The 27,712-nt window shown below is 39.2% G+C and overlaps 1 protein-coding gene across 1 annotated transcript in view; it reads right to left on the reverse strand.

Moving 5' to 3' along the window:
- WWTR1 (WW domain containing transcription regulator 1) overlaps positions 1-27,362 on the reverse strand; it is a 77,608-nt gene extending 50,246 nt beyond the window's left edge. The window contains exon 1 of the mRNA XM_056358173.1: positions 26,804-27,362. Within this exon, the coding sequence (XP_056214148.1) occupies positions 26,804-27,195 (392 nt within the window). The 5' untranslated portion in view covers positions 27,196-27,362. The remainder of the gene's footprint in view (positions 1-26,803) is intronic.
- Positions 27,363-27,712: the final 350 nt, after the last annotated feature.

Consider the following 27,712-nt stretch of genomic DNA (forward strand, 5'->3'; position numbering starts at 1 on the left):
ACGGAATCCCTTAAAGGGATAAGAATCTGTGCTTCACACTGCTTATCTAACCACCAAACTCCAGTTTTTGGTCCCTGCTCTCCTTTCAGTGTTATATGGCATAGAGTAAGAAGCATTCTTTCAGACTTATGTGTCTGAAGATACACAAACACTTCTAAATTTCTTTTATAATGTGCAATATGTATGTAAGGAGATGGACACATGGTTACTGGACAGAGTTGCCCAAGCATTTTCACAAGGTTTGAGAAAACTGCTCTCCCGCACTTGTGCCTGCACCAACTAGCCCGCTAGTGAGTAGTAACTACATACAGATGACATTCTTGCAGACAATCATAGCCAAATGGGTGGAGGATCCATACATAGTTGAAAAACAACCAACTAACCAGCTTGCCCCACTCCCAAGCCCAACCCTACAAACCCAAAACTTTTAGATCTCTATCAGAAAGTGGAAAAAAGTTAAGAGTCTGGATGATATGGGTAGAGAAAGAGGGTATTAGGATGCCTTTGACGTTTCCTCTGTAAAATAAATTCAATGGGAGAAAATCTGCTTCATTTAAACTAATACAGAGACACCCGTAAACTTGGAATGGATCAGGCCTTCATCTTACTACTTCTATTTGGACCATTTTTATCACTACTGAGAATACAGTAAGGACAAAAGACAATTCAGGACAAACATAATTTTTAACAGACAGAAGGTAGAACATAATATTGCCCTCTTTGTAAGTCCTCATAAGGTGAGGAAAAGGAAAGCAAGCAACCAAAATCAAGTGATGTATGCTAAAGAAAATGGAGCATAGCTCTTTTCCCTCGGATTAAGAAAAAATCCATTAGGATTCCTCATATTCAAAACACTCTCAGGACCTGAAGAAACATCTCATGGACTCTATGAAAATCATTACAAAAACCTGTCTCTCAGTAACACCTTCTCTAGTATTCCATGTAACTCATTTAGAGGGCTCCCTCAGAACACTGGAAAATTTCAAAGGGTTCAATCTCTTATGAGGTATATGCACACACAAGAAAAATCCCAGCACTTCTTCCAGTGAATTCACTCACAGGAAGCAAATTAAAACTGGTCAAATTTCTTATAGCATCCGTGAGTTTACATGTTTTTATTATCACCTTGCTTTTGATTTTGAAGGCCACCTTACAATATATTAAAAAAAAGGTTTAATATAGTTCTTTTCACAGTCATCACTGGTTATCCACTGCCTTCTGCTCACACAACTCATGGGTTTTGTGCTGTGAGGTCCCCAGTATCTCACTCCACTAGACAAAAATGGGATCAGGTTATAAATAACTTTTTAAGGAGCTTCTTAAAAAGCTTTCACTCCCAAAACTCTGGTTAGAGTCCTTCAGAAAGTTTTAGTACACAAAGGTCAGGAGGTGTCCTATTTCAATCATATTTTTTTTTCTTCATTATTCATGGTAGAGGTGATTAGCTAGCATATGAATTTTTCTTGGACCCTATTTCTACCTTCCATATGATAAGCTGATTAGTTCCCATGGAAGAAAAGGCAATACAAATAACCATTCTAATCGCTAGAGTTCAGAAAGTTGGCCTTCTACAATCTCGAACTACTGTGTACCCAGGAAATCCTGCCAGACAGTCACTGTTTGCAAATGGTTGGGAAATGCGATCATTTGCCATGAAAAACAGATGAAAAGCAGGATCTGGTTAAAAGACCAAGCCTTTGCTCAAACAAAACCTTTCCAAAATAAAGAAACAATGTCTGGTAGCTGACAGTTGACCTCAGTTGAGAAAGTGTGACAGTTTTACATTGGTGCTCACTGTACGTAATTTGAGAACTTTAAACTGAGGCCAGAATTTCAAAAAATACTTAGCTGAACATAAGGAATTGTTGTCAATTCTGACACTGTAGTAATACAACAGTCAAACTTAGTCCATTTGAAAGGAAATATGCCTTTTTAAAATTTAAGTACAAACGTGGACAAGCAACACTTCCCTTAAGCTGAAAATAATGTATAAAAACATCAGACTTGTAACAACATAGGTGCATGTCACATATTTGCAACAGGGTGCACTGTTCAATTAGAAGTAAAAGTGCATGCTTTTTTGAGGATTACTGGTACAAGTATGAGAAGTTGCGTACGTTTCAAAGAAATATACTATGCTGTATTTAAAAGGAATAAACATATATTTAAAAGGAATAATTCAAGTTACATTGAAGCAGCACGTATTAACCACATTATTAGCAGTTTAGATGCAGACCCTGAACTTATTTAGTAATGAAGAAGAGAGCAACTGATTAGGTAATGTTTAACCTATGCATTAAACCTGGCTAACAAATATGATTTTAGGGTGAGGGGAAGAGGAAGAGGCTTGCTATCCTCAGAAAAGATGTGACTTTTTTAAATATCAGAATGCTGCACCATAGCTATGAGAAGTGCTGACGCTGATTGGAAAAACATGTAAAAGGCAGTGTCACAGAATGCTGTAAAATTTTCTAATAAACCATTTTAAATCTGGTATCTAAATTCTGGTCTTTGAAATCTAGCAGGAATTAAGTATTTTAGATCAGCTTCTTACCTGGAAAACAGTCTCCCTGTATTTTAGTTGGACTTCTTATTAAATAAATGCAGAATTATTTCATAGAAACGTAGAATATCTTGAGTTGGAATGAACCTATGGGGATCATCAAGTCCAACTCTTGACTCCACACAGGGCAACCTAAAAGTTAAACCAGGTATCTGAGAGTCGCCCAAATGCTTCTTGAACAATAAGGGTCGTGGGGCCATGACTGCTTCCCTGGGAAGCTTATTCCAGTGTATGAACACTATCTCAGTGAAGAGCTTTTTCCTAGTACCCAGTCTGAACCTCCCCTGACACAGCTTTAAGCCACCCCCTTGTGTCCTATCACCAGACACAAGGGAGAATGGATCCGCACCTCCCTCTCTGCTCCCGACACATGAGGAAGCTGAGGATAGCAATGAGATCACCCCTCAGTCTCCTCATCTTCAGGCTGCACAAACCTAGTACCTTAGATGCTCCCCAGAAGTCATGCCCTCTACTCCTACCACCTTTGTTGCCCTCCCGTACAATTTCACATTGTAAATATTGATAGACTATATTTTATTGAGTTTAAAGCCTTAAAGTCCTTTATGGTCTTTAAAAGAAAGGCCAAGAATTTGGAATATCCAAATTCAATTAAATAGTAAATTAAAATAAACCCTTGACCAAAAACAAACTACTAGAAGGCAAAAGAAACTTTGTAAGAATGGACATTCTTATATATAAAAAAAAAATCTTACAGAAGAATGACCTGCAAGGAGCTCTGTCATCTTAATGAAGATTTGTGATGTTTGATTGGCATACTGAGTTCACAGGACAGGAATAAAACAGTCCTATTTAAAAATTTATCTGGTAAAATTTAACCATATGTTGACACTTCCATAATTTACAATTACCTGACTGAGGTAAGAGCAATAATCCTGCATTTTTGTTTTCAGTTCAGCTTCTATCAGCCAAAACAAAATCACAGTGTCTTTTTTCTGTGGGTACAACTGAATTGTGACCAGATGTACACATCAGCTATGTGCCCCTAAAGCCACAACTACAACACTGAAGTCAGAGGGCACTGACATTACTGTCCTTCACACAGACAGCTTTGTTAAGTCATCTTTGTTCTTGTATATAATGAAGGTAGGGCAGGGAATCAAATGGAGCTATTTCTTTGTCTCATCAACCAGCCTCTGCATCAGGGGTCATACCAGACCAAGAGGAGCAGGAGGCCACTTCAACGTCTGGCCATTACCTCCATTAGTGAAACCAGCAGCAGGAATGACAACCTAACAGAAGAGCAGCTCTCTTGTTGAACAACAGGCAGAAAATAAGTAACTTGAGGGGCAGCCTGCAGGCGACTGCCAACTACACCACCAACAAGGAGGGGAAAAAAAGTTTTCAACACTTCACTTTACAATCTACTCTTGTTCCACTCATCTTCTGGGTTCAACTGGCCATACATGCTTCTTTTTTATTTTCCAATGTCACAGTATCTTCCACTACCGAGAATATTATTGTGCTGTTATTTCCATTGAAGTCAGTACTTAGGCTAACTCCTGTTAGACAGACTGCATCATATAATACAATCTTATGTACTTACTTGTTGACATAAAGCACATAAATACAGGCAAGCACAGGAGAGGAACCATAATTGCTCGTTTTTTTCCTCATGGCAACTAATTGCTTTCTGCTGCCACAAACTCCTGATCCAGGGCAAGCGTGAAGCCATCAGTCTTCTCTGGACCTTCCAGATTCATAAGACATGAAGGTCAACAATAACCTGCTACAAGTAACAGCTTAATATTTCTGCATGATTATTGCCCCCCAAAACTTTTCTGTATACTCTGGAAACACTGCAACAGTACTCCGAAAGTATGAACATACTAGACACAGACAAAACCCCCACTCCAAATTGTTTCTGAGGGACATCTTCAAACTAGACAAATGCATGTTTTTCTACCAAAGCTGAACATATAAAGAAAAAACAACCCAAACCAGACTTTTTTTCACATTCAACGTGAAATGAACATTACATGTAACAGTTTCTTCTGGGAACCCCTAGACTTAATGAACATTCTGGAGGTCACACAGTTACAGCGCTTGGCTTTGAAAGACTCACCATTTTGTACCTGTAATTTCCAAGACAGTTTTGTCACTCACAATTAAAAATTCCTAATTTAAGGTAACATTTAAGTACACAGTTGCCTGACTGCACCCACAAATTGGACAGCCAGATTATTAATTCCTTTTTTATTGTACTAGAGACATATTTGGAACCTCAAAGCTGGAGGAAAACTACAGATCCAATCATTGTTTCACAGGCAATTTCTCATATGTAGGAAAAGGGCTGAACAGACCAAAAAGTTTACAAGGCTATCATAAGACTGGCACAGCTCACCAAAGGGCACCACAGAAACTCCAATGAGAAGATAGTATTTCTGTCTTCAGAACAAGTTCAGTAGTGTGCTATAAGTACAGTATGAGAACACACAAAAGGAGATGAAGTAAAGCACTAGTAAAGCAGTTACATGTTTATTAACTGTGAACTTTTCAACCTGTGTAGTGAATGAGTCAACAAGCCAGTGAAATCATATGCAAGAGCATGACTAAAACCAGCTTCAGCTGTCAAAATGAAGATTGCACAGGGAAATAAAAACCGGACCTAATAAAGCAGCACATTTCATATAAAAGAAAATTAGGTTTATGGGCATGGCTACTATAAACATGCATGACAAAGGAGGACGGGGGAAAGATGGGTTGAGAAGTCGTAATTGTTGAGGCACTAAACTGCTTGCAAGCTATACACCTTTCAAGTCCCTCGATCTTTTTTCATGTAGAATGCATGTCTAGCTTCTGTTCCTGAAGTGGTGAGTTGCTAGCCATCCAGCCTGTAAAAAAGGCCAGCAAGCACCTTCACAGTGTAATCAGCTAAAGATCAGGAAGAGTTATTCTCTACACCTTGCAGCAAGGAAAATTAACTTTCAATGAGTTCTGCATGGCCATGACTGCATAACTCATTTACTGCTGTATTTCACAGCAGGTGGTTAGCTTGCTAAATCTACAGAGCACGAAGCAGTAAGCGGACAGGAATCTCCATATGCCCTGCTGAGGTTCATCAGCTTCAAGGGCTGATTCTGGAAGAGGCATCCAACTACAAAACCCCAGCAAGAGAATGGCATCTTTCACAGAAAGAAATACACTTTGAATTTCAGTCCAACCATGCACTTACAGCTCTGTGGTCAGAGAAATAATGGTTATTACCAGAACAGGTGACTTTCACAGATATTCCTAAGGGACATAGCTGTCACAACACATGATGTTCTCTCTGCATCTTGTACAACAGAGGTCCCTTTCTTTCTGGTGACTGTGGTGTACCTAAGAACAAGACTGTGCCATACATACTAACATATGCCTGTTCAATTCATCAAGACTAAACTCACTTCCACAGCCCCACCTGGCATCAGCAGAAAGGGGGAAGGAGAGGAGGAGCCAGGCCAAACTCCTGCAACAAAAAAAACTTTCCCCAGAGCAAGAGCTGAAGAGTATTCCCCAGCAGTCATGGAAATCAATTACCCCCCTATATTATATAACACTGGCTTACTTTTGTCTGTCTGCAAGCAGCTATATGAACAACTTCTGATGAATACTTAACACTCCCTCTTCCATCCTTCTACAAAGCAGAAATCCCTCCAGACAGGGTTCAGCTGTCTCCTCTCAGGTGCCAGATATTGTAGACTTTATTTCAACACTACAACTGACTTCTGCCAGTATTTTGCTTAGTGAGAGCCAAATCCAACAACTCTAATTAACCCACTAAACAAACGCCTAATATTTTTGTTAAAGACATAATCTAGACATGGTTATTCTACCGAACTTGCCTTTCATATTTCTACTTAAGTGAATGACAAAACATCCACTGACCTCAGGACAAGTAAGAAGTGGTCATCTGCAGCAAGATAAAGCAGAGCATATCCAAGATGGTACTTTCTTCTTCTGGGGAACTAACGCTTCTACCTTCTCAAAGTGCACTTGGAGCTGCAGCTCTGAAGACGTATTGCAATTCTCAATAGCTAAACAAACACAGAGTGCACTGCTAGATTACATAGTCTTAAAAGGATGGCTATTATTTTTCAGTTTTCAATAAATGTTTCCTAAGTCTTCAGTAACAGTTCTTTCACTAAAGAACACTACTAGTTAACAGTAATGTGACTCCTAACAATAAGATCAACAGATGAGTTAAACAAAAAGTTTAATAGCTAAATACTGCATTCATGAGCAATCCAACAAAAATCTTCTAGGTTTCAAGTTTAGCGAGCTCTTCAGAATTTTCTTGTAAAGATACACATAAGGTATTGTAAAAATGTAAGAAGTGTTTCAAATGAGAAATCTCTCACATTCTCACTCTTCAGGAAAAGTCTTTACAGGATTTGTATTCATTTACATCACTAGCACAGCCTCTAACACTGCAAGAATTACAAAACACCACGTTGTATTTCAGTAGAGATGCATTTAATGAGGCCTGAGAATCAGCCCTCCTACAAATATTAGCCAGAAATGAGTAAACTATTCAAACACTCTGTAGTGTAAAGTATTCAGGTCACAAGTAGTAATTTTTATAAGTGGATAGATGTCTTTAAAAAGATATCTTCTTTCACTCGCTCTCATTTAAGGCATTTAAACTAAAATATTCTTCATGGATAAATCTTTCTCACTGACACAGAAAAAGAAATTATTTGTATCTTAGCAGTTCCATCTTTTACTAACCTCAAGAAGAGTATTCTGAAGATTTTTAGAACAACGGTATTATTCTACAGCAAGAAGAACCTGGGCTTCACATGTGTATGATCATGTCAGAAGGTATGTAATTCATCAACTCTGGATCTAAATTTGTAGTCCTTTTTGTGGTATAATTAGCCCTGATAGCTGAGGTTTGACCTCACACAGAAAAGAAAGGCCAAACCAGCTGTGTGTGAACTGGAGAACAAGCGTGTACATCTTGCTTATGTTTAAAATGATCATCACCTTGCTTTAGACTATTTTAAGCAGATAAGCATTAAATGAAGGTAGAATTAGCTTAATAAAGCTAACAGATTAAGGACTACAATACAGTCTAGTCATTACACCAACTACAACTGTCACATCAACAAAAAAAGCTGCTATTTTGATCTCACCATGATGACATGCAATACAAAAAAAAATGGATCTGTTAAAGGTGGTTCTCAAAATTACAAAAGAAAAAGAATGGATCATACACACCCATTTCAGTCACAGTTCTACAAAGATCCTGTAAGTCTGTTATAACAATAAATAATATTCCACTCACCTAGCTCTTTCCAATTAAATACCTCTGGGACTCAGCCACATTCAACTATCTCCAGACCCCAGTTAGTATAAAAATTTCCTGGCTTACCAAGAAAAAAATGTATGGAAATAGAGACCAAACGTATTCAATCATGCAGGGATGAACTGGAATGGAACACTGATCAGCTAGATCTCAGTCCCATTTCAACCACTGGAAACCAATATCCTAAAATGTATTTGGAATTTTTCCACATTGGACTAACAATCCATTACAAAATATATTAAAACAGTCTTGTCGTCAACTCCTTAAGTTTATTTAAAATGTTTGCTATTAAAGCTTCATTACAACTCACCTTTTTTTTTTTAATTGCAACACATGAATTAAAGACAAAAGTCTTTGTATCTATCAGATACTGAAAAATGGTACTTCTATTGCCTACACTAAAACACACAGGCACTTTTTTCATAAAAGCCCTCTTTTGGAATAAAACTCATGCGTAGATCTTCCTTTCAAAGCAACTCACCATACAACAAATCTACATACAGTTGCATTGTGTTTCTTTAATATTCACAAAGCAAAACTTTGCCCTGTAAAATCCAAGTTGTCTTAGAATTAAGCCAAATCAGTAAGTTTTTTATCTTTATTTTGAAATACCTATATTTAAATGCTTTACACTGAGGTGCTCTCACTAGGATCTTAACTTGAAATAAAGTATTTTTTTTAAATGAAATTTCAGTATAAAGGAAGAGTTTGCAGGATTTATTTAGGTCTAGCAGATATGATCTGGCAGGTCAAGACTCTTCCATATCCCATCTGGAATTACACTTTCAAAGGAATACTCATTCAAAGGACTCAAGGGAACGAGTCATTTGTAAGCTGCAATCTCGCAATTGTTAACTTTTTCTTTTTTTTTTTTTAAGCTGTGGTTTATGTCAAATTACATGTATCAATTAACATTTTAAAGACTGGCATAGCTCTGTCTCAAAGACCCTAAGGTAAAACACCAAAAGCAGTCTTTGCAACTTCGCTTTTTTGTTGAAAGGCTGGACACTGACCAACTAGCAAGTATTTCCCTCCTGCTGGTATCTCAAATGCTATCTAAAAAAGCAAGCTGCAACACTGACATGCACAAAGTCAGGACAAGTGTCACGTTTGTATCAGGTGGAATTTTTGCAGTGGTATGCTCTTTCTATATGGCCCCAAGAGGACTTCAGTTAAACCTTTTTTCTTCCCTGCTGTTCCTAGTACAGTCATCAAGAAAAAAATACCACTTCGAAATAGCCACATTTATTTACTATGAGAAAATCTGCGTTATGCAATCAAAAGCCTAAAAGCAATTTTGGATCTTGGGGTCAAGATGCCTGAGAGTTGAGCCGATACCAATCAAGCAGATTGTTGGCACTTATATACTATCAAATATTTTCAAATTGTTTTGTGCAACAAATCTACAAAGGCTGTGAATCAAGTGGCCCTGCTCATCATTTGGATGTAAATCTACAGTTTCTCCCAGCATTACCTCCAAGGCAGAGACTCCAGCTACACAGGGTCAAATTAATTTCTGATGGTTCTGCACTTTGCAAGTGCTCTTTAAATACAGCCAAGATAATCCTCCCACAATTTCATTTATCTGCAGAAGAGAAAACCAAACTTCACGTATTTTCAATACAGTTATTTCATTAGTTTTTAGGGAGTACATCTCTTATCTGTCAGAGGCTGAAAGCAAGAGAATAACAAAAATTTTTTTAACGCCTTTTCTTTTTCTTGGGATGCATTCTAGTTAGATTTCTAAGCTTCCTTCCACTGTCATAGGTATTAAAACATGAAGGCCTTATCTTTAACAATGCTTGTAGTAAGTGGGTAATTTTTCGCCAACTTACACTGCATCAGTAAAGATCACTTCCCCCATGGAAAAAGAATAGTAGCAAAGGTACTAGAATGCAGGACCAGATTATGCACAGCAAGGTAAGCAAGTACAAGACTAGTACCAGTGGTACACCAAAGCATCAACACCTCATCACGTAGTTATTGCTGGGGATTACATATACTTCAAACCATCATCCTACTGCAGTAGTTACTGTGGTATGTGGTTTTTTAATACTCCACTTGTCTTTCAGCATGCAGTCATTCTGTCTGTGGGTGTTTCCAGCATACAGAAAGCCCAGAATAACAGATCTGTACAGAAATCTTGAGAAGAATCTGCTTTAGGAGTAATTATTTCTATAGCAAAAACAGCCATACTTAGTAATATCATTATTAATATGCAGGGTATTTTAGTCTACTAAAATAAACTGCAACATTTTATCCATTAATCATGTAATTCCCTGTCCAAAAAAAAAAAAAATAAATCTCAAACTCATACAGGCCAGAAAACTTTCAACTCAAATGTCCCCATTTGGTCTTTTCTCTTGCTTTGAAAAGCACTTTGTTATAGACAGAATCAGTATCATCCACAGTGCAGCAACAGTACTGAACATTTGTGAGCTGTGTTACCTGTCACAAGGTGCAGACTGGACGTTTTCAAAATACATTATGTTGTGCTGAAGCTGCTTTAATTTGAGGTTTCCAGCTCCATAGGTGTTTTTGTTGTTGTTGTTGTTAGGTGGGGGTTTTTGTTATTTAACAAGTTCATCTTAAGTTGTTCTTCACATGAGGTTCAAGTAATACAAGATAAACAGTAAAACAGTAATATCCCCTCAGTATCTAACAAAGAGTTACTTCCGACTTGCTTTATACCTTTACAAAATGAAGTAATAGTATGCATTTCTTTTTCAGTCTGCCTTCTTTACAGTTTCCTGTTTTCTAGAAAAAGGAATCAGACATTTGTTTCTCCAAGATTAAAAAAAAAAAAAAAAAAAGACTACTGAAAATATTGTTCTAGTAGAGGCCATCCTGACAGAAAAAGGAAATGTTCATGAGACAATATCCTCAGCAAAATGCATACTTTTAGTAAAGCAAACCAGACAATACCCCAAAGCTACTCAAATAAATGCAAACATATGTTTGTATCTACAGGAAAAGTTACCAGAAAATGGAAACTGAGAGTGCTTCTGTGTCTTAATTGCATCCTCATTTACCTTATATGCAAGCTTATTCTTCTCTTTCACCTTTTAACTTATGACCCTGTTACAAGATCTATGATTATTGCTAAAAAACAGCATATGTCAAAGCCTCAAAATTTAACAGATGTATCGAGAAGTATTTTGACTATAGATGTACTGCACCAAATATTGCAATTAATTACAATGCCTAAATTTTTGCAATTATTTGACAAGAAAATCAACACACGAGTCTCCATGTAATAATCTAGCAAGTCTCTTAAATGAGTCATTTTTTAAAAAGCAGATCATCAGACATTAATAGGATTACTCCTTTTATCTAGTACAATTGGAGAGCATGCAAAAGTTGCCTTCTGGAACACACAGCACCTGAAACCACTTCTGGTGCCATAGACTGTTCTTACATTTCCATGCTGCAACACAAAACACAGACCTGCCACAGCAGCATGAAACTTCATCCGAGCGTTTGGCAATGGAATGTCTTGGCAAGACTGTCTCCATTAAATAATTGGCAAGAGATGGTAGACCTAGCTGTTGATACAATTAAACAGAATTTAAGGAATCAAAGTTTGATCATGTCTCTGTCCTCAGAGCAAGCCTACCATGGAAAAAACCATAAACATAATAATGTTAATCATTCAGTCACTGCAGACAACTGCCTAAAATAACGTTTCCCCATAGATTTGGGTAAGTATTGGTATGGTTAACACCAAGAGCTATCCTCTTCTTCACAATTTATGGACTAGAATTGCACAGTTATTTGTGAAGTTGTATGCTGAATTACAGTAGACAAATGGATATAGAAGCCTAAAAAAATATATTCCTATTGTAATGTTCTCGTTAACACACACATAACAACATTCATTAAACACCATAAAAAGGCAGGATATTAAACCAAGATTCCTGCTTATCAGAGAGGTTTCTGCAACTGTGTTAACAGAAGAGCAGGGTCAAAAAACCTTAAGAAATTTTTAAGGCATTTAAAGTGGATTATATGAAAGAGCTGTCTCTAATAGAAGGGGACTGGACTAGATTCCTACTACATATTACATTTCTACAAAATAGTCACTGTAAACCAAAATTTACATTGTCCCATGGCAAAAAATTTTTTCCAAAATTGTTACAGTGTCAATAACTCAGATTTCCCATTCTCAAGAATGCGAGGGTTTTTTAAATATTCTCACAAACAAACAATGTTGACAAAACTCTCCTGTAATTTTCTTACATGAAAAAACTTATCTCCCAACACTTTTGCAAACTTTTGGTCTAAACTTTCTTTTTGGGGGGAAGCTATAAGGGCCCCAACTACTCAAAGTTGCATGATATTTTCCATCTCATTAATGTAAAGTCAGCTTTAAATCTCTTCTTGTCCTAGCACTGCCTTCAGTGCCTGGTGGAATCTCTCTCCCAAAAAAAACCCAAAACACAACATGCAGCTGTACATCATCATTTCTGACGATACAGTGCTAATTTGAAAGATGGACTATTTACATGCTTTTTTCATCTTCATTATTTCTGTTTCAAAAGCAGTTGTCTTTCTAGTCAAAGGAATTTAAACTAAAAAGCACTTACAGTTCAGTAATTTTATAACACAGCATTTGAAGCATTAAGATACGTACATGGTCACAGTGTGGACTATTTTATCTTGGAGCCAGCAATTCAAGTTACTCAGAGTAACTAGCTACTGAAACATTTTGCTTCTTATTATTTTTCATTAAATTAATACAGCAGCCTATATTTTGAGAATTTAAATTTTTTCTTCACCCAACAGCAGCATGATGATTGGCCCCATAAAACCTGCAAATGCACTTCCAAGGAGATGCATGCTCCAAGTCTATCGTCAGCTATAAACCCCTCTACATTCCTGTACTGTTTCAAGACATGGCTGGCAGGAGCCCACACTCCGTACACTACTTATCAGCAGTAGACTGATAGTTGCTCTGGAACCTGAAACTTAAAACTTCTACACATATTTTAGCTCCTTCTCCTTCTGTTTTTATTCTTTCTTTATGCTTTACCTTACATTCTAAGAAGTTCAAAATAATTAACTCTATTTAAAGCAAAAACTGGTAGAATTAAGAGCATGTTTTCCAACAGTGTACCACTTAACAAGATATTTATTTACTTAATAAATTTAGGAAAATTACCAAGCATTTTTGAAAGTCCCTTTTCAATAGCCTAAAATAACTATATTAATTTTAAAAGTTCCATCGTATCAAGTATTTTGCACGTCCTAAAATAAGAATGCTGTTCTCACAGAGAGATACTCCAAAGACTAAACTATGCATTTGTCACTTGTATACTTGTTGCTTTTGTGCATACTTTCTGTGTTTGCATTCCATTTCTGAGGAAAAAAAAACACCAAAACAACAAACCTCCACTGGAAACCTGAGGAATAAGAAACCCCATAAAAGTCAAATTTTGAGGCAGGAACTATTACAGCATGCATAAGAGAATTATTTTTTCTCATAACAAGATAGAATCCAGTGGGGGGGCGGGGGAGAAAGCCCTGCATTCTAGTCATTGTTGAAAAGGAGTTACCTACCAATATGCTGTGGCTGTGTGGGACAAAGGGACACATCAGTGAACAATATCAGCTTACTCATCACATCAACAGGATTATTTTAATTAACATCAAAAGCCAAGCACATCTGGTGAAAGTCCTAGCTAAGAGGTCTCCACACTGGGACAGCTACAGAACACGTCAGTACACAGATCCACTTACTTCAACTGTCTACAGGAAAAAATAATCATTACTTTCACTACTAAAAACAGAAATTCCAAAGGGAAAACCCTTGAAAAGTAAACTTCTGCCTTACCTTGGTAAGTGTTAAGCATTTAAAACAAATTGGCCTACAGAAGGTATGGAGAGTTTGACACCTCTCAGAACATTAAGAACAATCTAAATTAGAAAACCATCCATGTTAGGATGTTGGGAGCCTCACTTGGATAAGTAAGGAATACTGGCAATATCAGATAGTAAGAAATTTAAATAAAAGTTTGGAACGATATTTGGACTGTTAAAAAAAAAGATAAGAAATACACTTATAAATCCTCTGTAGCTAATGGAGAAAAATTTCCACATGATCTGTAACCATGATAAACCATTTACACAGACAGAAAATGCCACAGATTGCAAAAGAAACTTCCTGCAAGCCAGTGACAAAGCAATGCATAAAATGCATTGTGGGTGGCGTCTCCCATCCTAGATCATGTCAGCCTTTTGTTAGGGAACCAAAAGACTATAATGAGGAATGCAAATTCTCTAGGGGCATTTCTGACTTTCATGCTGTCTTCTCCCTGCTTGGAGAGGGGACCAAAATGCAAATCACAGTCACTGGCTACTACTAAGAGGCAAGCCATTCCGTTCAGAGTGCAGAAGGGAACTGTTTGAACACAATCCCACAACTGAGTCACTAGTGTTTTCCATGTCATTCAGGAACTGCTTGGTTTGAGGCATGGGTCGTACAGACCTTCTTGGGTAAGGACACAAGAGAATAACAAACACATCAATTCCAAATTTCAAGTTCTGGGACTCTCTTTTCTGTTTGGGAAAGATGAGAGATGGAATTCTTTCAATTGAACTTCCATTGAAAGACATATTCTCACTGACTTACTGTCCAAGCACAAACTGCAACACACCAGAAGAGTCCTGACACAGGCCCCACTGCCACCATCAGCTCAGGCACCTGCACAGCACTGTGCCCTCTCATTCTGGGACCCCTGCATACAGGGCACAGGCAGCCAGGCTGCCCGACCGACCAGACCTTTGCCATTGTGGGACCCGAGAGACAGAAGCAGGTAGCTGAACTTTTACACTGCAGTCAGAAGCATCTCTACAACATGACTGCACGCTGAGCACCATTGCGTGCTGTGATCTTCAGCTACTGCCTGACCAATTCAACACTTCTCTGCTTTCAAGTCTGGCAGAATTTTGAAAGGATGGGTTTTTAATCCTGAGAATGTCACAAATCTCAAGCCAGGATCTTTCTTAGCTTTGACAAAGTATCTTTTACCATATACATACTTTTACCGACTTGTCTAAGCTTTTGCTAAAGATTCAGCACTAAATTTCTCCTAAATACCAACCATTTAATGTCCCACTTTCAGTAATTTTAAATAGTCTAACTAGAAGTCTTTCACCCTATTCAATTTTACCTTGTCCACTCACTTGCAGTGGCATAATTTCATTGATTCCCCACTGCCATAAAGCCTTCCAGTAGTACATAAAAATCAAAATGCCAGATATTGAATGTGAATAAAGAAGCAGAACCCTCTGCTACCTCTAATAAAAATTACTTTTGTCTAAAACTATGATCTACCATTTGGGTGATGTCAGGGCTGAGAGAATGTGGTGGCAGCATCTGTAAAATGATCATCCCATGACTGGGAAATTCTTCATTTAAAGGAATAGCTATCAAAAAATTATAGTAGGTGTATCCTCTGCAGTATGAAGGGATGGTGAGAATCACTTGCAGCACCACTACACCCCTCCTGCTAGCAAGGCTGCCATGTCAGTTAGAAGAGTTATAGATTACATATACACACATTTATTCCACATTAAAATCTGGTCCACAATTTTCACATCACATCAAATCCTCTTTTTTGACATGCGCCTACATAATTAAGCCATATACATTGTAAAAAAAAATATTTTTTCTAACCTCTCAAAGCAAGAGCATTCACATTTGTTTAAATATATGCAGTAGAATGAATAAAATTGCAAACATGACTAAGAAAATGTAGTGTCAAAAGCAAATGTGAAATAAAAAACCACCTTTTGTGAAGAACTCCCACACTAAGCTGTGCTCTTGTAAGATCAAAAATGTTGACCTTTTACTACAGTCCCCACAAAGCTGTATAGTGATGACCACACGGTGCAGGCTGTAGTTATTTACTGATGCAAAGTCTGCTTTGTCCGAGTCCCCAGATATCTAACCTCGGTGAATAACAGCACTGGCAACAGGCTGCAAAGAAGTGCATCCACACAGTGTTAATTTCCCACGTCGCTGGGGGGTGGGTGGGGTGGAAATCACACAGAATGGATGTTAACATTAGAAAAGCTACTTTTCTCCAAACTGTCTAATTAAGCAAATAATCCAAAGCCTCTCTCAAGTGGTAATTACTTTTACTCCTGAAGCTTTTGAAAACACTGGATTTTGAGAAAATTCTGAAAACAACATTCACATTTCTACCTTAATGTGTACAAAAGGCTGCTTAGGCAAACAAATGACATAAAAGTTTGTTCTTTTTCTTTCTTGCTTTTTAAAAAAGGAGACTCCAAAGTCACATCCAGCAAACAATTTATGAGGCAAAGAGATCTTTGAAAATATGGTCTGTAAATCTAACAAACTCCAGCTGGGCAAGGTGTCCTCTTACATCTGTGAAGTCTGCTCCTATGAAAAATGTTGTTTTTCAAATTGTGTTTGGGGTGTTGCTGTAGATACATTTTGTAAACAAGCCTGCAGGATAAGGGTATTAAAGAGCAACCTGTTCTTTAGGGCTGCTCTCCAGCAGTTTTGAACTGCTGCTGGTGGAACAGTCAAGAATCACCAATGACTTCACTACAATATTCTGGTGGTTAAAGTCTGAGCCACCCCATGAGAACGCAATCTTTGTAACCACATAGAATACTAACAGTGAAAAAGGAGGTAAGCTTAACATTGCAACTTCCACCTAGCAAATATTTAGTGTTTATTCCTGTATGCTATGTGCTACACAGAAGCTTTTCATGGACAAGAACAGACACATTAGTTCTTAATGTGTATGCCCTTTCTGAGTTTTGTGCTAGTATCTCAATCTTTAACACACTATTTCACGTGAGCTACTAGAAAGTGGGAAAACATATTCTTCCAGTTCTACATACCACAAATGAAGGCACAGAGATTACACAATATCCTAAGAGTCACACTGCAGCACAACAGGAACCGCACTACTGTTTCCTTCAACCTAGGTCTGCTTCCTAATGACTCATACTTCCTTCTCTGATGCTGCTGTATTTAGGGGCTTCACAGCGAAGGTGAAGCCTAAGAAAAACATGTCAATCAAGAAGTTTTGAGAGCTTCTTTAAAAAAACAAAAAAAAAAACCCCAAAAAACGAACACAAAAACCAAAACCCACATTGAATTTCAGACTCACAGTTCAAATACAATTTTTGCTTTCAGAAACACAATACACTTCAATACAACCTTTAAGAACTTCTTGACAGAAGACTTACTTCATTTTGTGATGCTTACGTTATTTCTCACCAATCAGTCATTGAAAAATAAGAACATAAAACATTTAATAAAACCACCAACAGTAGACAGATTAGGAAAACCGATCACAGGCAGTAAAAAAACGATTACTTGTGGTACAGGGAAAAACTCAAATGTACCATGGAAGTGTCCTTCCATTCACAAGCCTGAAAGACTGTCAGAATATTGAACCCAAAAAGGATTAGGGACAGATACACACCCAATGAACAAAAAGGAGCATTCTGACCAAGAAAATAGTGAGGGTCCAGCAGATGTTGTTACAGTATGGGCTGAGAGTATGCAAGAAAAGCTGTGTCTGGACCTACAAGCTCTACTACTGCTGTGCTTACACTGTAACTGCCTACATGCATCCTATTAGCCCCATGGTAATAAGTGCAAGGTCGATAACGCCTCCTTCACACCTCCCCTTATATTGCAGTGATCTGTAGTGACACTCATTATTTCAGTTTCAACACAATACATTCTGTTCAGTTCTCTAAGCAAGCATGTATCTGTCTCTTCACTGTAGCTTCAGTCACATGTGCCTTAAAAATACTCATAAGTAAGGAATACTGCAGTACAGCGCAATGTTCCCAAGTTCTACATTCTTGAAGAGTTCATGCAACAGTCACAGGCATTAGCATTCACTCTAATGGGCTTTGATTTAATCAATATCAAACAAATCCCAAACTAAAAAAAAAAAACCCACCCACACCCCACCCACTTCTCTCTTGCTCTCACTAAAATGAAGGGGGGAAATGCCAACAAGTTTGTATGTTGAAATTCAGTCCACATGACATTTCCTTTGGATTTAATTGCTTCCATACAATTTGTATCTGCTAGTCACGCTAGACCCCAGAGCACTAAACATGCTGTTACAAAGAAGCTCTTGTCCTGTAATAACCTCCTTAATAACAGAGACGGAATTATGGGTAAAAACAATTTTCAACTTCATCCCAAGCATCCCAACAGGAAACAAATCAAAGCCTGGCCACTGACTCTTCCAACATGATTAATGAGCAAATAGTAAAAATCTGGAAAAAATCTGGAAAGGTCAGATTTTACAGATCCTACATTGTCAAACCTGTTCAAAGTTGGACACATTCACCAATTTAAGGAGCAGATAGCTCTGCATAATGTCATTTACCAATTATGGAGTGAAGATGGTCAGGCAGACCATCTTTTAGATGTTGACTACAGCAGCTCACAAAAATTACAAAAATAAAGCTACGTTCATTTTTCTTTCTTTGAGCAACCCAAACCATTAGTAAAGCAAATACCCTTTCAGATGGTTCCAGAAAAAACTATCCGGTTTTCATGGTAGCATTCGTAATGCCTGTATCTATTCTATACAAAACCTTCTAAAAATATGCTAACTGATACTCTTTTGTAATGATTAATGCATAAAGCAATTGTATTTTCAGTTCATACCATGAGATGGATGCACAACGGTAATCATCCATTAATGCACAAATACTCCTGAACTTTAGGTTTAACACTATGACTAAAGTATTAACTGCAGACAGATTTCATTAAACCAATGCAATTCTGCATGCACATTAATCATTTATTAGCTTAGAAGTGTACATCAGTCCAATATATCACATTTTATATCACACAGTAGTGCCTATTAACAGCATTGTCATTGATTTCCTTAAACCATTTATAAGCACATACACCTAAACGTAGTGCAATTTTTGTGTCCAGACAGCCCTCTATATTAAGTTTCTTATATATTTCCTCAAAGGAAATCCTTCCTGGTAACACTTCTAGGGTCAAGTGTAGTCTTGCTTAAAAGCTTTCTTCACTGATACTTCACATGTAAGTAAAAAACATAGCTTGTATCCTAACTCAGAAAATCCAATGAGAGAGGGAACTGGATCACATCCTGTAAATGAAATGTGTCCTCAAAGCAGTTTTGTTCCAGATCAGCTTTCATCCTCAGATTTTAATAAGCACCACATTTTAAGCACCATATTAACCCCCAAATTTTATTAAGGACCACAGATGACATGATTTTAGATTCTGAGAAAACAGTCTGTTGATCATGAAAAGACACCGCCTTGGACCAGAAAATGACTAATTAATATGTTTCAACAGAAACTCTGTAGCCATTCTTACTACAAATCCAGAAGAAAAAAAGTAGCTCATAGACCCTTGATGGATTTTTAAGAGGGACTCTACCATCAACTCAGAAATTATCTTTATTTTTCTTTTCAGCTATGCTTTACAAATTTATATTAAAAGTTCCTTGTCTATCCAGGTTAAAATCTCCTCCAGTGAATCTGTCCGATTTTGAAGTAATCTATTCCAAATATTTACAATTGTCAATGGGAGGAAAAACCTTAATTTCCACAAAGTTAAATAAACTTATGAATAACTTTGTTTCAATCACTGTAAATTGTAAGCTTAAGCCTGACAGATCTTACTGCTAGCACTCAAAGCAGCCCTCGTTAAACAGCTCATTTACACCCAGTGTCAATAGGCACAATCCCTCTTGTGCCTGCAGCATCAGTCTACAATACAATAACAAAACACCACATTCTGCTCTCTTCAGTCAAGATCCAAAATAGACACCACTCAGTCAGTAAGATGTGACCCAGCTCTGAACAGGACCATTCAAAGACCCTAGAAATAGGTTTTAACATATCACTGGATTTCTCCTACAAGGCTGCTGCTGTTTTAAGTAAATCTGCATGCTTAACACATTCAAGTGCCCTTGGCAACAAATGCAGTTACTTCTAAAAATAGGTGTGTTAATCCAAAACCAAAATTTTAAACCCATGAACCAAAATGTGGTCCATTATAATGCTAAATTAAAAATATTTCTGACATTCTGATTTTTAAAAATCAGTGTATTCAATGACAAAGCTCTTTCCATAAACTACTAGGCCACCTGGTATTTCAGCATTTAGTTTCAAAGCATGAAGTTTTAGAACACTGGAACAGGTTGCCCAGGTTGTAGATGTCCCATCCTTGGAAGTGTTCCAGGCCAGGCTGGATGGGGCTCCAGGCAATCTGCTTGAGTGGAAGGTGTTCCTGCCCACAGCTGGGGGGTTCAACTAGATAGGCTTTAAAGGCTTCTTCTGATCTAAACCATTCCGTGATTCTATGGAAATCAATCTGAAGATATTATTTGTAAACTATTGTTCAGAAAATGAATGCATAAACTTGCTCTTAACTTCCATATTAAGAAATACAAAGTGGATAAGTAATTATCATAGTCTGACAATTATTAAAATGTAAGCTACAGAGAAACACAAAGAACAGATAATCTAACACGTATGGCACATATAATGTCCTGAGACAAGTTTTCCAATTAAAAATTTGATCACGGGATCAGATGTTGTATGACAGAGCTTGAAACCTCCTGTTAAATGGAAGGACATTCAGTTCACCAAATTCAGTAGAAAGTCAGTGAAAATTAAAAGCATACAGCAGGTCATAAGCTCCATTCTGCTATGAATGAAGATGTTGTCTATATTCAAAGCTGTGTAAGTTTTACCAAAGACATGATTATAAGTCCTTACTAAGTTAAAGATACAAAACATAGAATATAGGCAAAACCTTTTTCATATACAAAACATTAATTTTGGCTTAATCAGCAACACCAAAAAATAAAAATGGTTCTGTCCCACTTCTCCTGAAAAATAGGTTAGCAAGTATCGTCAATTAAAAGCAACTGAACTTCAAAGACATAAATTTTAACCCACGAAACAGTTCAGCCAGACAATCCACTGTAAGGGAAAAAAATAATTACATCTCTTTCACTATCAACTTTGTAACTTACAGTACTGAAACCTATCCAAGTGTGATCACATTTATTGTCCATTCATTTTGCATTCCATTTTAATTGCCTTTTATTTCTTATTATTTTACTTCCATGTACTCCTTTGCATTGACAGAAGCACAAAGAAATAACATTACTATAGTCAAATTCCCCTCCCTCCCCCCGCAACAGTGGAGACCATTAACGTCTGGTTGTAGTTCAATTCACTACTTCTAATGTAGTACTAAATAGGGAAGTTAATCTATTAAACCTTTACAATCAGAAAAAGAAATAAAAATAAATAAATGGGAAAACTGCACAGCTGTACTTAAAAGCTAACCATATGTAATCTTCTTAGGCAGTACATATACTCTGTTTAATTGCACTTGCAGAAAAGCCATCTAAAATACAAAATTAACAAACATCTTCAAAAACAATCAGTGTAGGCTTTCCAGTGATTACATGAACTTCATTGTTTGCTCTGTCTGAACATTCCTATCAAGTTACATGTTTATATCAAGCTAAATACAATCATGAGAACTTGCTCATTATTTATTAGCACATATTGATAAGAAAACATTATTATAAATCAAAGGTACCCCAAAACTACCAGGAAACAGCATTTCCTGCATGTAGTATTAAAAAAAATAAATAAATTTAACTTTGTATGCAGATTATTATGAAAGAATTAGCATTACATTACAAAGTTTGTTGTTTATTGAATATATTTGTCAAAAACAGTAATTAAATTAAGCTTATACAGATGTATCTGAAATACGGTTGGCATTCTGTACCTACATAATAAACTGAGAAACTTATAAAGCTGTGGTGACTGAAATGCAAGTTCCGACCACAGTCATAGGCATGCAACAAAGCAGAACAGCCTACAAAGTAAATAACCGCAAGAATATAGATAACCTAGTGTCTGTGCCTTTTATTAGTATGTCCCAAAAGTAACCTTCAGTATCGACAGTTCTTTAATAAAACTTATTAAAGACTCTTGTGATTATAAATTCTATTGTTGCTACTATACTTCAAAAACTCACACCGAATTTTGGGACCATAATCAAGTTTATATAGATAACCCCCTTATTACAAATTTAGACAAGTTTCTGTACTGAAATAACTGAGCAACATGTAAGGTCAGTTTCTGAGATTCTTAATTCTGTCCACAAATACACAAAAATTCTATCAAGGCCTGATACTGGCAATAAACTAACTAGCAAACTGAACTAACTCTCTGTTTGGAGAGACAACTTCGAAATTCCATTTTTTTTTCTTACTTGTACATATTACCAGAGGTTACAGAAATCAAGGAAATATAACAATTTACTTTCAATCCTAAAATTATTCTTCCTATTTTTTTTTCCTACAAATAAAATATTTTTATTTGCAGGAATTAAATTACCTAACTGCATATGTCTCGGAAGTTCACATGCTGACCCCCTCACCTTTTTGATTACACTACAGGTCCCTCAGACAAAGCCCAATCAGTCAAGTTTTGCCCAAAAGAGATCTGGCACAATCTCAGAATCAAGAAGATAAAATTACACCATTCACATCATGTTGATTCCAGAAACTAGGAAGATAAAAAAACCAACTCTCATTTGCACAAAAGTTAAGGAAGTTCTCTGGATTTATAACATCATCATTAAAACAGCATTTGAACTAGACTCCAATTAAAGCAGCAACCAGACAGACCCCTAATGATTAATAGAATTTATAATCACAGCTTGCAAATTTAGCCCTGATGTGTAAATTCCAACCTCAGAACATCCCAAGCATCTCTAAGAAGAGTTACAAAGGTGAGTTATAGTTGAACTCCAATCGATTAAATTTTGGCATTATATCACAGTTTCCCTATGTTTGGAACTATTTAATACACTCACTAATTTCAGAGAAAAATCATCATAATTACACATCTCAGTACTGTTTCTCACATTATAACTTATTTTTCATAAAGGGACACTGGTGAGGGGAGCAGTTCAGGCACTTAAGTCCCACATGAACAACCACCAGAGACAGGGAACAAAACAAATCCCTTCAGGTGTGGATTAAATGCTTCCAAAAGCTATACGCTTCCTTAAATGTCTCTTTCTAACACATGACACCAAAACCAGCAAGGAACAGCAAGGATGCACGGCCTCTTGCTTTGCACCGTTTTTCCACAAGGACCAAAGAAAGCTACATCAATGTAAGCCCCACCTTACAGGACATGCATCATGTTCATGAGTAACTGCAGTCATAACTGAGGAATACTGCAAAAGGTGTTAGTGTTTTCCACATTTTTATCAGGACAGAGTAACTTTCTCATGCATTGTCCACCTCCTCCCCATCCCTAGTTGTGTAACTACATGCCTGAGGCAGAAAAGTATCTCTGTTATTAACATTGTACAGCACCAAGCACAACATCAATATAAAATAATAACAATCACTATAGAATTAACACAAAAGGCTTTCAGGGAAAGGCTATATTTGGAAGTCATTTGAGTACCTCAACTGTATTAGTATTATTTGGTTTGCCATTCTCAGAAAAAGTTTATTCATAGTATTTACATTGCTTTTCTTCTCCTGTTGTCCTGCTGAACATGCTTAGCAATATAAAACTGATCATGTCTTAGATCAAGCTTCTCCACCAACAGGAACCAGTAGGAAAAAATTTGAACATGTTGAGTAAATCAAATATCGAAAGCAATTTGCCGCCTTTCCCCTTGAGCAGGATTTACTGGCAAATATGTGCTGGTATGGCAAATGTTCCCTGTAACGCTTTAAAAACCAGTGTGATAAAGATAACAGAGGCAACAGTCTCACCAATCTGTTCCATGCAAACCCCAAACTCTCTATAATCAGTTTACTTCTGGAATTAAATCAAAGAGTCTGACCAAGCAGCACCGTACACACACTGAGAAAACATTAAAACCTTAGTCTTCATTTGAAATATGAGGCTGTACCACCTAAAAACAAATCAGTGGAAAGTAGTACTTGAAAAATTCTTCTTACAGAACATGTGTACACAGCTCAGCATGTGGATCAATACACAATTGATATTCCCACTTACCTACATAAGAGCTACGCAAAGCAGATTGCCTGTCTCTCCAGAAACCCTTTTTATCAGAAATAAATCACACTTAAATTTTTTTCCACACACGCACACACAGAAAAATGCTTCAGATAACACTGCTGTTGTGTTCATTAGTTAGTCTGTTTTCCATCCCCCACTTCTGCAGTTTGGTATTTAATTACAGGGTGGAGTGGTCCCCAAGGGTACTTGTGTTTCTTCCAGTCACAGCCAGAAAATTTCTGCAGGAACTGACATGCAGGGAGTGCGACTGCTTCAAGTTATAGCTGGTTCCCTGTCAACAAGGTTAGCTCACTGTTCACTGAAACTGCACCACTACTTCTGCTTAATAATTCTTGACAATATGTTTAAATACAACAAATTGTATTGCAAACTTCAAGAGATAATAAAGGCTTTAACAGGACCCCATTTGGCTATTTACTCTTAATTTGCTTCTCAATTTCTTGGGTTTTTTTTTGCTAATAACTATGAACAAGTATTTCTCATTAAGCTGGAAGGGGAAGGGAGCGGGGTGTGGTGGGGGTTTTTTTGCCTCAAATACAGGAAAATGTAAGCTTGTAAGCCTGGTTTAGCCAAATAGTGATTTTCAAGCATATCATCGGACTTGAACCCTATATTTATTATTGCACATAGTTTTAAATGCTGCTTCCATAAGTGCTCTTAAAATTTCTGCAGACAATTCTATTTTCACCTGAAAAGCATTACAACACTTATGAATTGTAATATTTTACATGTGATCATTTTATAGCTGTTACTCCCCAAAGCATCGAGCTGTAAAGAAATACGCTATAGATATAGAGAAATACATTATTTCAATTATTTTTCACAGAACTGAGAAAAGTTCTGTTGGATAAATAGAACTGGGGAAATAAAATAAAGACTAACATAGGTAACAAATTACATAGTGAAAAATTTATTTTATATTAAAAAAGGATGTTGATAATCAGACTATTACTGTTGACAGGATTTGGAAAAACACTGATGTCACTTTGGGGGTTTATCCATACTTCTTTTCAATAAAGGAGTGGCATTTTTTTGCCTAAGTAACAAGATTCCATCAACTTGGAAAACTCTGCCTCTATGTCAGATATGTGTGACAGGAAGGTGAAACCACATGAGCTCATTTTGGTATTAGTCAAAACCCAAACAGCAGACAAAGATTACGTTACACAATTTTTAGCCAGAGCTACCTGAAAGCACCTGCTGGCCGAGCCCTAGCAAGAATGTGTGTAAAGTATTTATTTTAAAATTATCTCTTACTGTGCTCCTACTAGTCAGCTGCTTCTTCTCTGCCCTGTTCTACTGAGAAACACACATGCAAAGTGCAGAGCAACAAGATCTTCTCATTCAAGTGATAAATCAAATTAATGAAAAACTCCTCAGTTTGGACTCTGGTACATGTCCACTCAGCATTATAAACTGATACAGTAACATACAGAATGGCAAAAAAACCCAAAACACGTTTTCGTGCTTTCCTAGTAGCTCAGAGTGTGACAACTGGCAGAACATCCATGTGCTGAGTAATTCAAAGGCTGGGCTCTTGATTACTCCTTTGTAGATTCCAAAGACACAATGCAAAGAAGTCACTGTAGAATCGTGGAAATTATGCATTTATTAGTTTTTCTAAACAGCTAACATCCTCTACCTTTCCCTTCATGCATTGTCTATATGCCATTTATCATAGCTGAGTACACACACATGCACACAGAGTATGAACTCGAGACACTGCTCTTCTGACTGAGAAGGCTGTGGGGTACACAATTAAATGATCTCCTGTAGCCCTAGCAGTTTAACTGCCTCAATATCCTTAGGCAGATGCTTCATCAATAAATGTTTTCTTTCATTCATAAACATTCTGCCACTGTGTATCTACCGGGCTAATAGTGCCACTTGATTTGCAGTGAACCTGGAGCAGAGATACAGAACCGACCAAAATAAGGCACCGTGGCCTTACCACATGTTACAATTTTCACCTATTTTCAGGCTTATTAAACTGCTTTGAATCAAATTCTGAATGTCATAAATAAAACACCCTGACCAAAATTATTGACTAGAAGGGATAGGCAGTTATGTTACCACACTTCTCAAAAACCTGTCACCAAAATAAGGAAGCCTACTCCCAAGTCCCTAAAGATATGGATGCTATAAATATAACCCACACCACTTGTACTGCAGCAGCACGGCCCGGCTGTGAAAAGGCGCCTACGACAGGAACATCGGAGAGCCGGTGGCCCGGGTTACACATTTCCCCCCCATCCACGGCCTATTTTGCTTCCAACGGGTTGCAAGACACACAGCGTCCTATTTTCCCTCAGTGTAGAAAACGCCCTGGAACGACTGCTATTAAACTTACTTTTTAAAAGTTAGTTTCTCGGACGTGTGGCCAAGAGGGAAACAAGGAACAGACAGCCGACAGGCAGGGCTTCTACCCCCGATTCTGGAAGCAGCCCTGCGGCCCTCGCCGGCCGGCCGCCGCGCCCCGCTCGTCTGCCCCTGCCCGCCGGTGAGGCGGCGAGTTCCCTCCCCGGGCTCTGACAGCCACCGCAAGCTTGGAGCGCGTCAGCGCCCTCGCCTCACGGCGCTGCCGCCCGCCCCGGGCTCCCCGTCGCCCTCGCCTCACGGCGCAGCTCGCGGCCGGCCCGGCCACCAACCCCGCGCTCCTCTACGCCAGCCGTGGCCGCCCGGCGCGACACTTGGCCGACAGCCCTCCCCGGCGCGGCCCAGGCCGCGGCAACCGCCCTCCGGCCCAAGACCCCGCGCCCGCTCGCCCCGGGGCCGCGGCCACCGCCGAGCGCAGTCGCTCCAGCCGCGCTCCCCAGCGCCGCCGCACTCACTTGAGGAAGTACCGCTGTCCCGTGTGCGTGAGCGCCATCTCCCAGCCGGGCGGCAGCGGCAGCTCGTCCGTCACGTCGTAGGAGCGCTGGCGGAGGTGCGCGTGCTGCTGCGCCGCAACCGAGCCCACGAGCGAGGCGGGCGAGGAGTGGGAGCGGACGTGCTGCGCGGCGGGGGGCCGCGGCGGGGGGCCGCCCGAGTCCGTGCTCGACTGCCGCGAGTGCGAGCCCGAGTCCGGCTCCTTGAAGAAGGACTCGGGCAGGATCTTCTTCCTCCAGGAGCTGGGCTTGGGGTTCATCACCGCGTTGAAAAGCGCCTCCAGCTCCGTGTCCAGGTCCTGCGTGACGTGGATCACTTGCTGCCCCGGCGGCGGAGGCGCGGGAGCGGGGTTCATTTTCCACTCGGCAGCGGGCGCGGGCGGCCCGGGGGGCAGGCAGTCGTCGAGGCCGGCCCCGGCACAGGCCGCCGCCGAGGACGTGCCCTTCGGAGCCGGCCGGGCGGCTCTCTGGGCGCGGCGCCGCTCTGCCGGAGCGGGCGGGCGGCGCGGCGGCGCGGGGAGTGCCTCTGCGCCCCCGCCGGCAGCGTCGGTGTCCCAGGCGGCCGGCAGAGGGGCGGGCGGGTCAGCCCCTCGGGCAGCGCGGCGCCCTCCCCCAGGCCGGGCCGCGGCGGGACGAGGGGACGCGCCGGCCCCTCCCGCCCGGCCCCCGGCCCGCCCGCCCGCCGGCCGTTATGCAACTGCCGCGGAAGCTTCGGGTGCTTGCAGCCGCCGCGGGCCGGGGCGTCCTTCAGAGCCTGCCGGGGCCTGTCCTCCCACCCCGCCGCCCAGGCCGCCGCTCTCCGCGTCCCGCACGAAGTTAGTGGGGGCCGGGCGGAGCGTTCCGGATGAATGCGACGGCCCCGCTGGCCGCCGC

The sequence above is a fragment of the Falco biarmicus genome, chromosome 13 (assembly GCF_023638135.1).
Source record: "Falco biarmicus isolate bFalBia1 chromosome 13, bFalBia1.pri, whole genome shotgun sequence".
Taxonomy (NCBI): domain Eukaryota; kingdom Metazoa; phylum Chordata; class Aves; order Falconiformes; family Falconidae; genus Falco; species Falco biarmicus.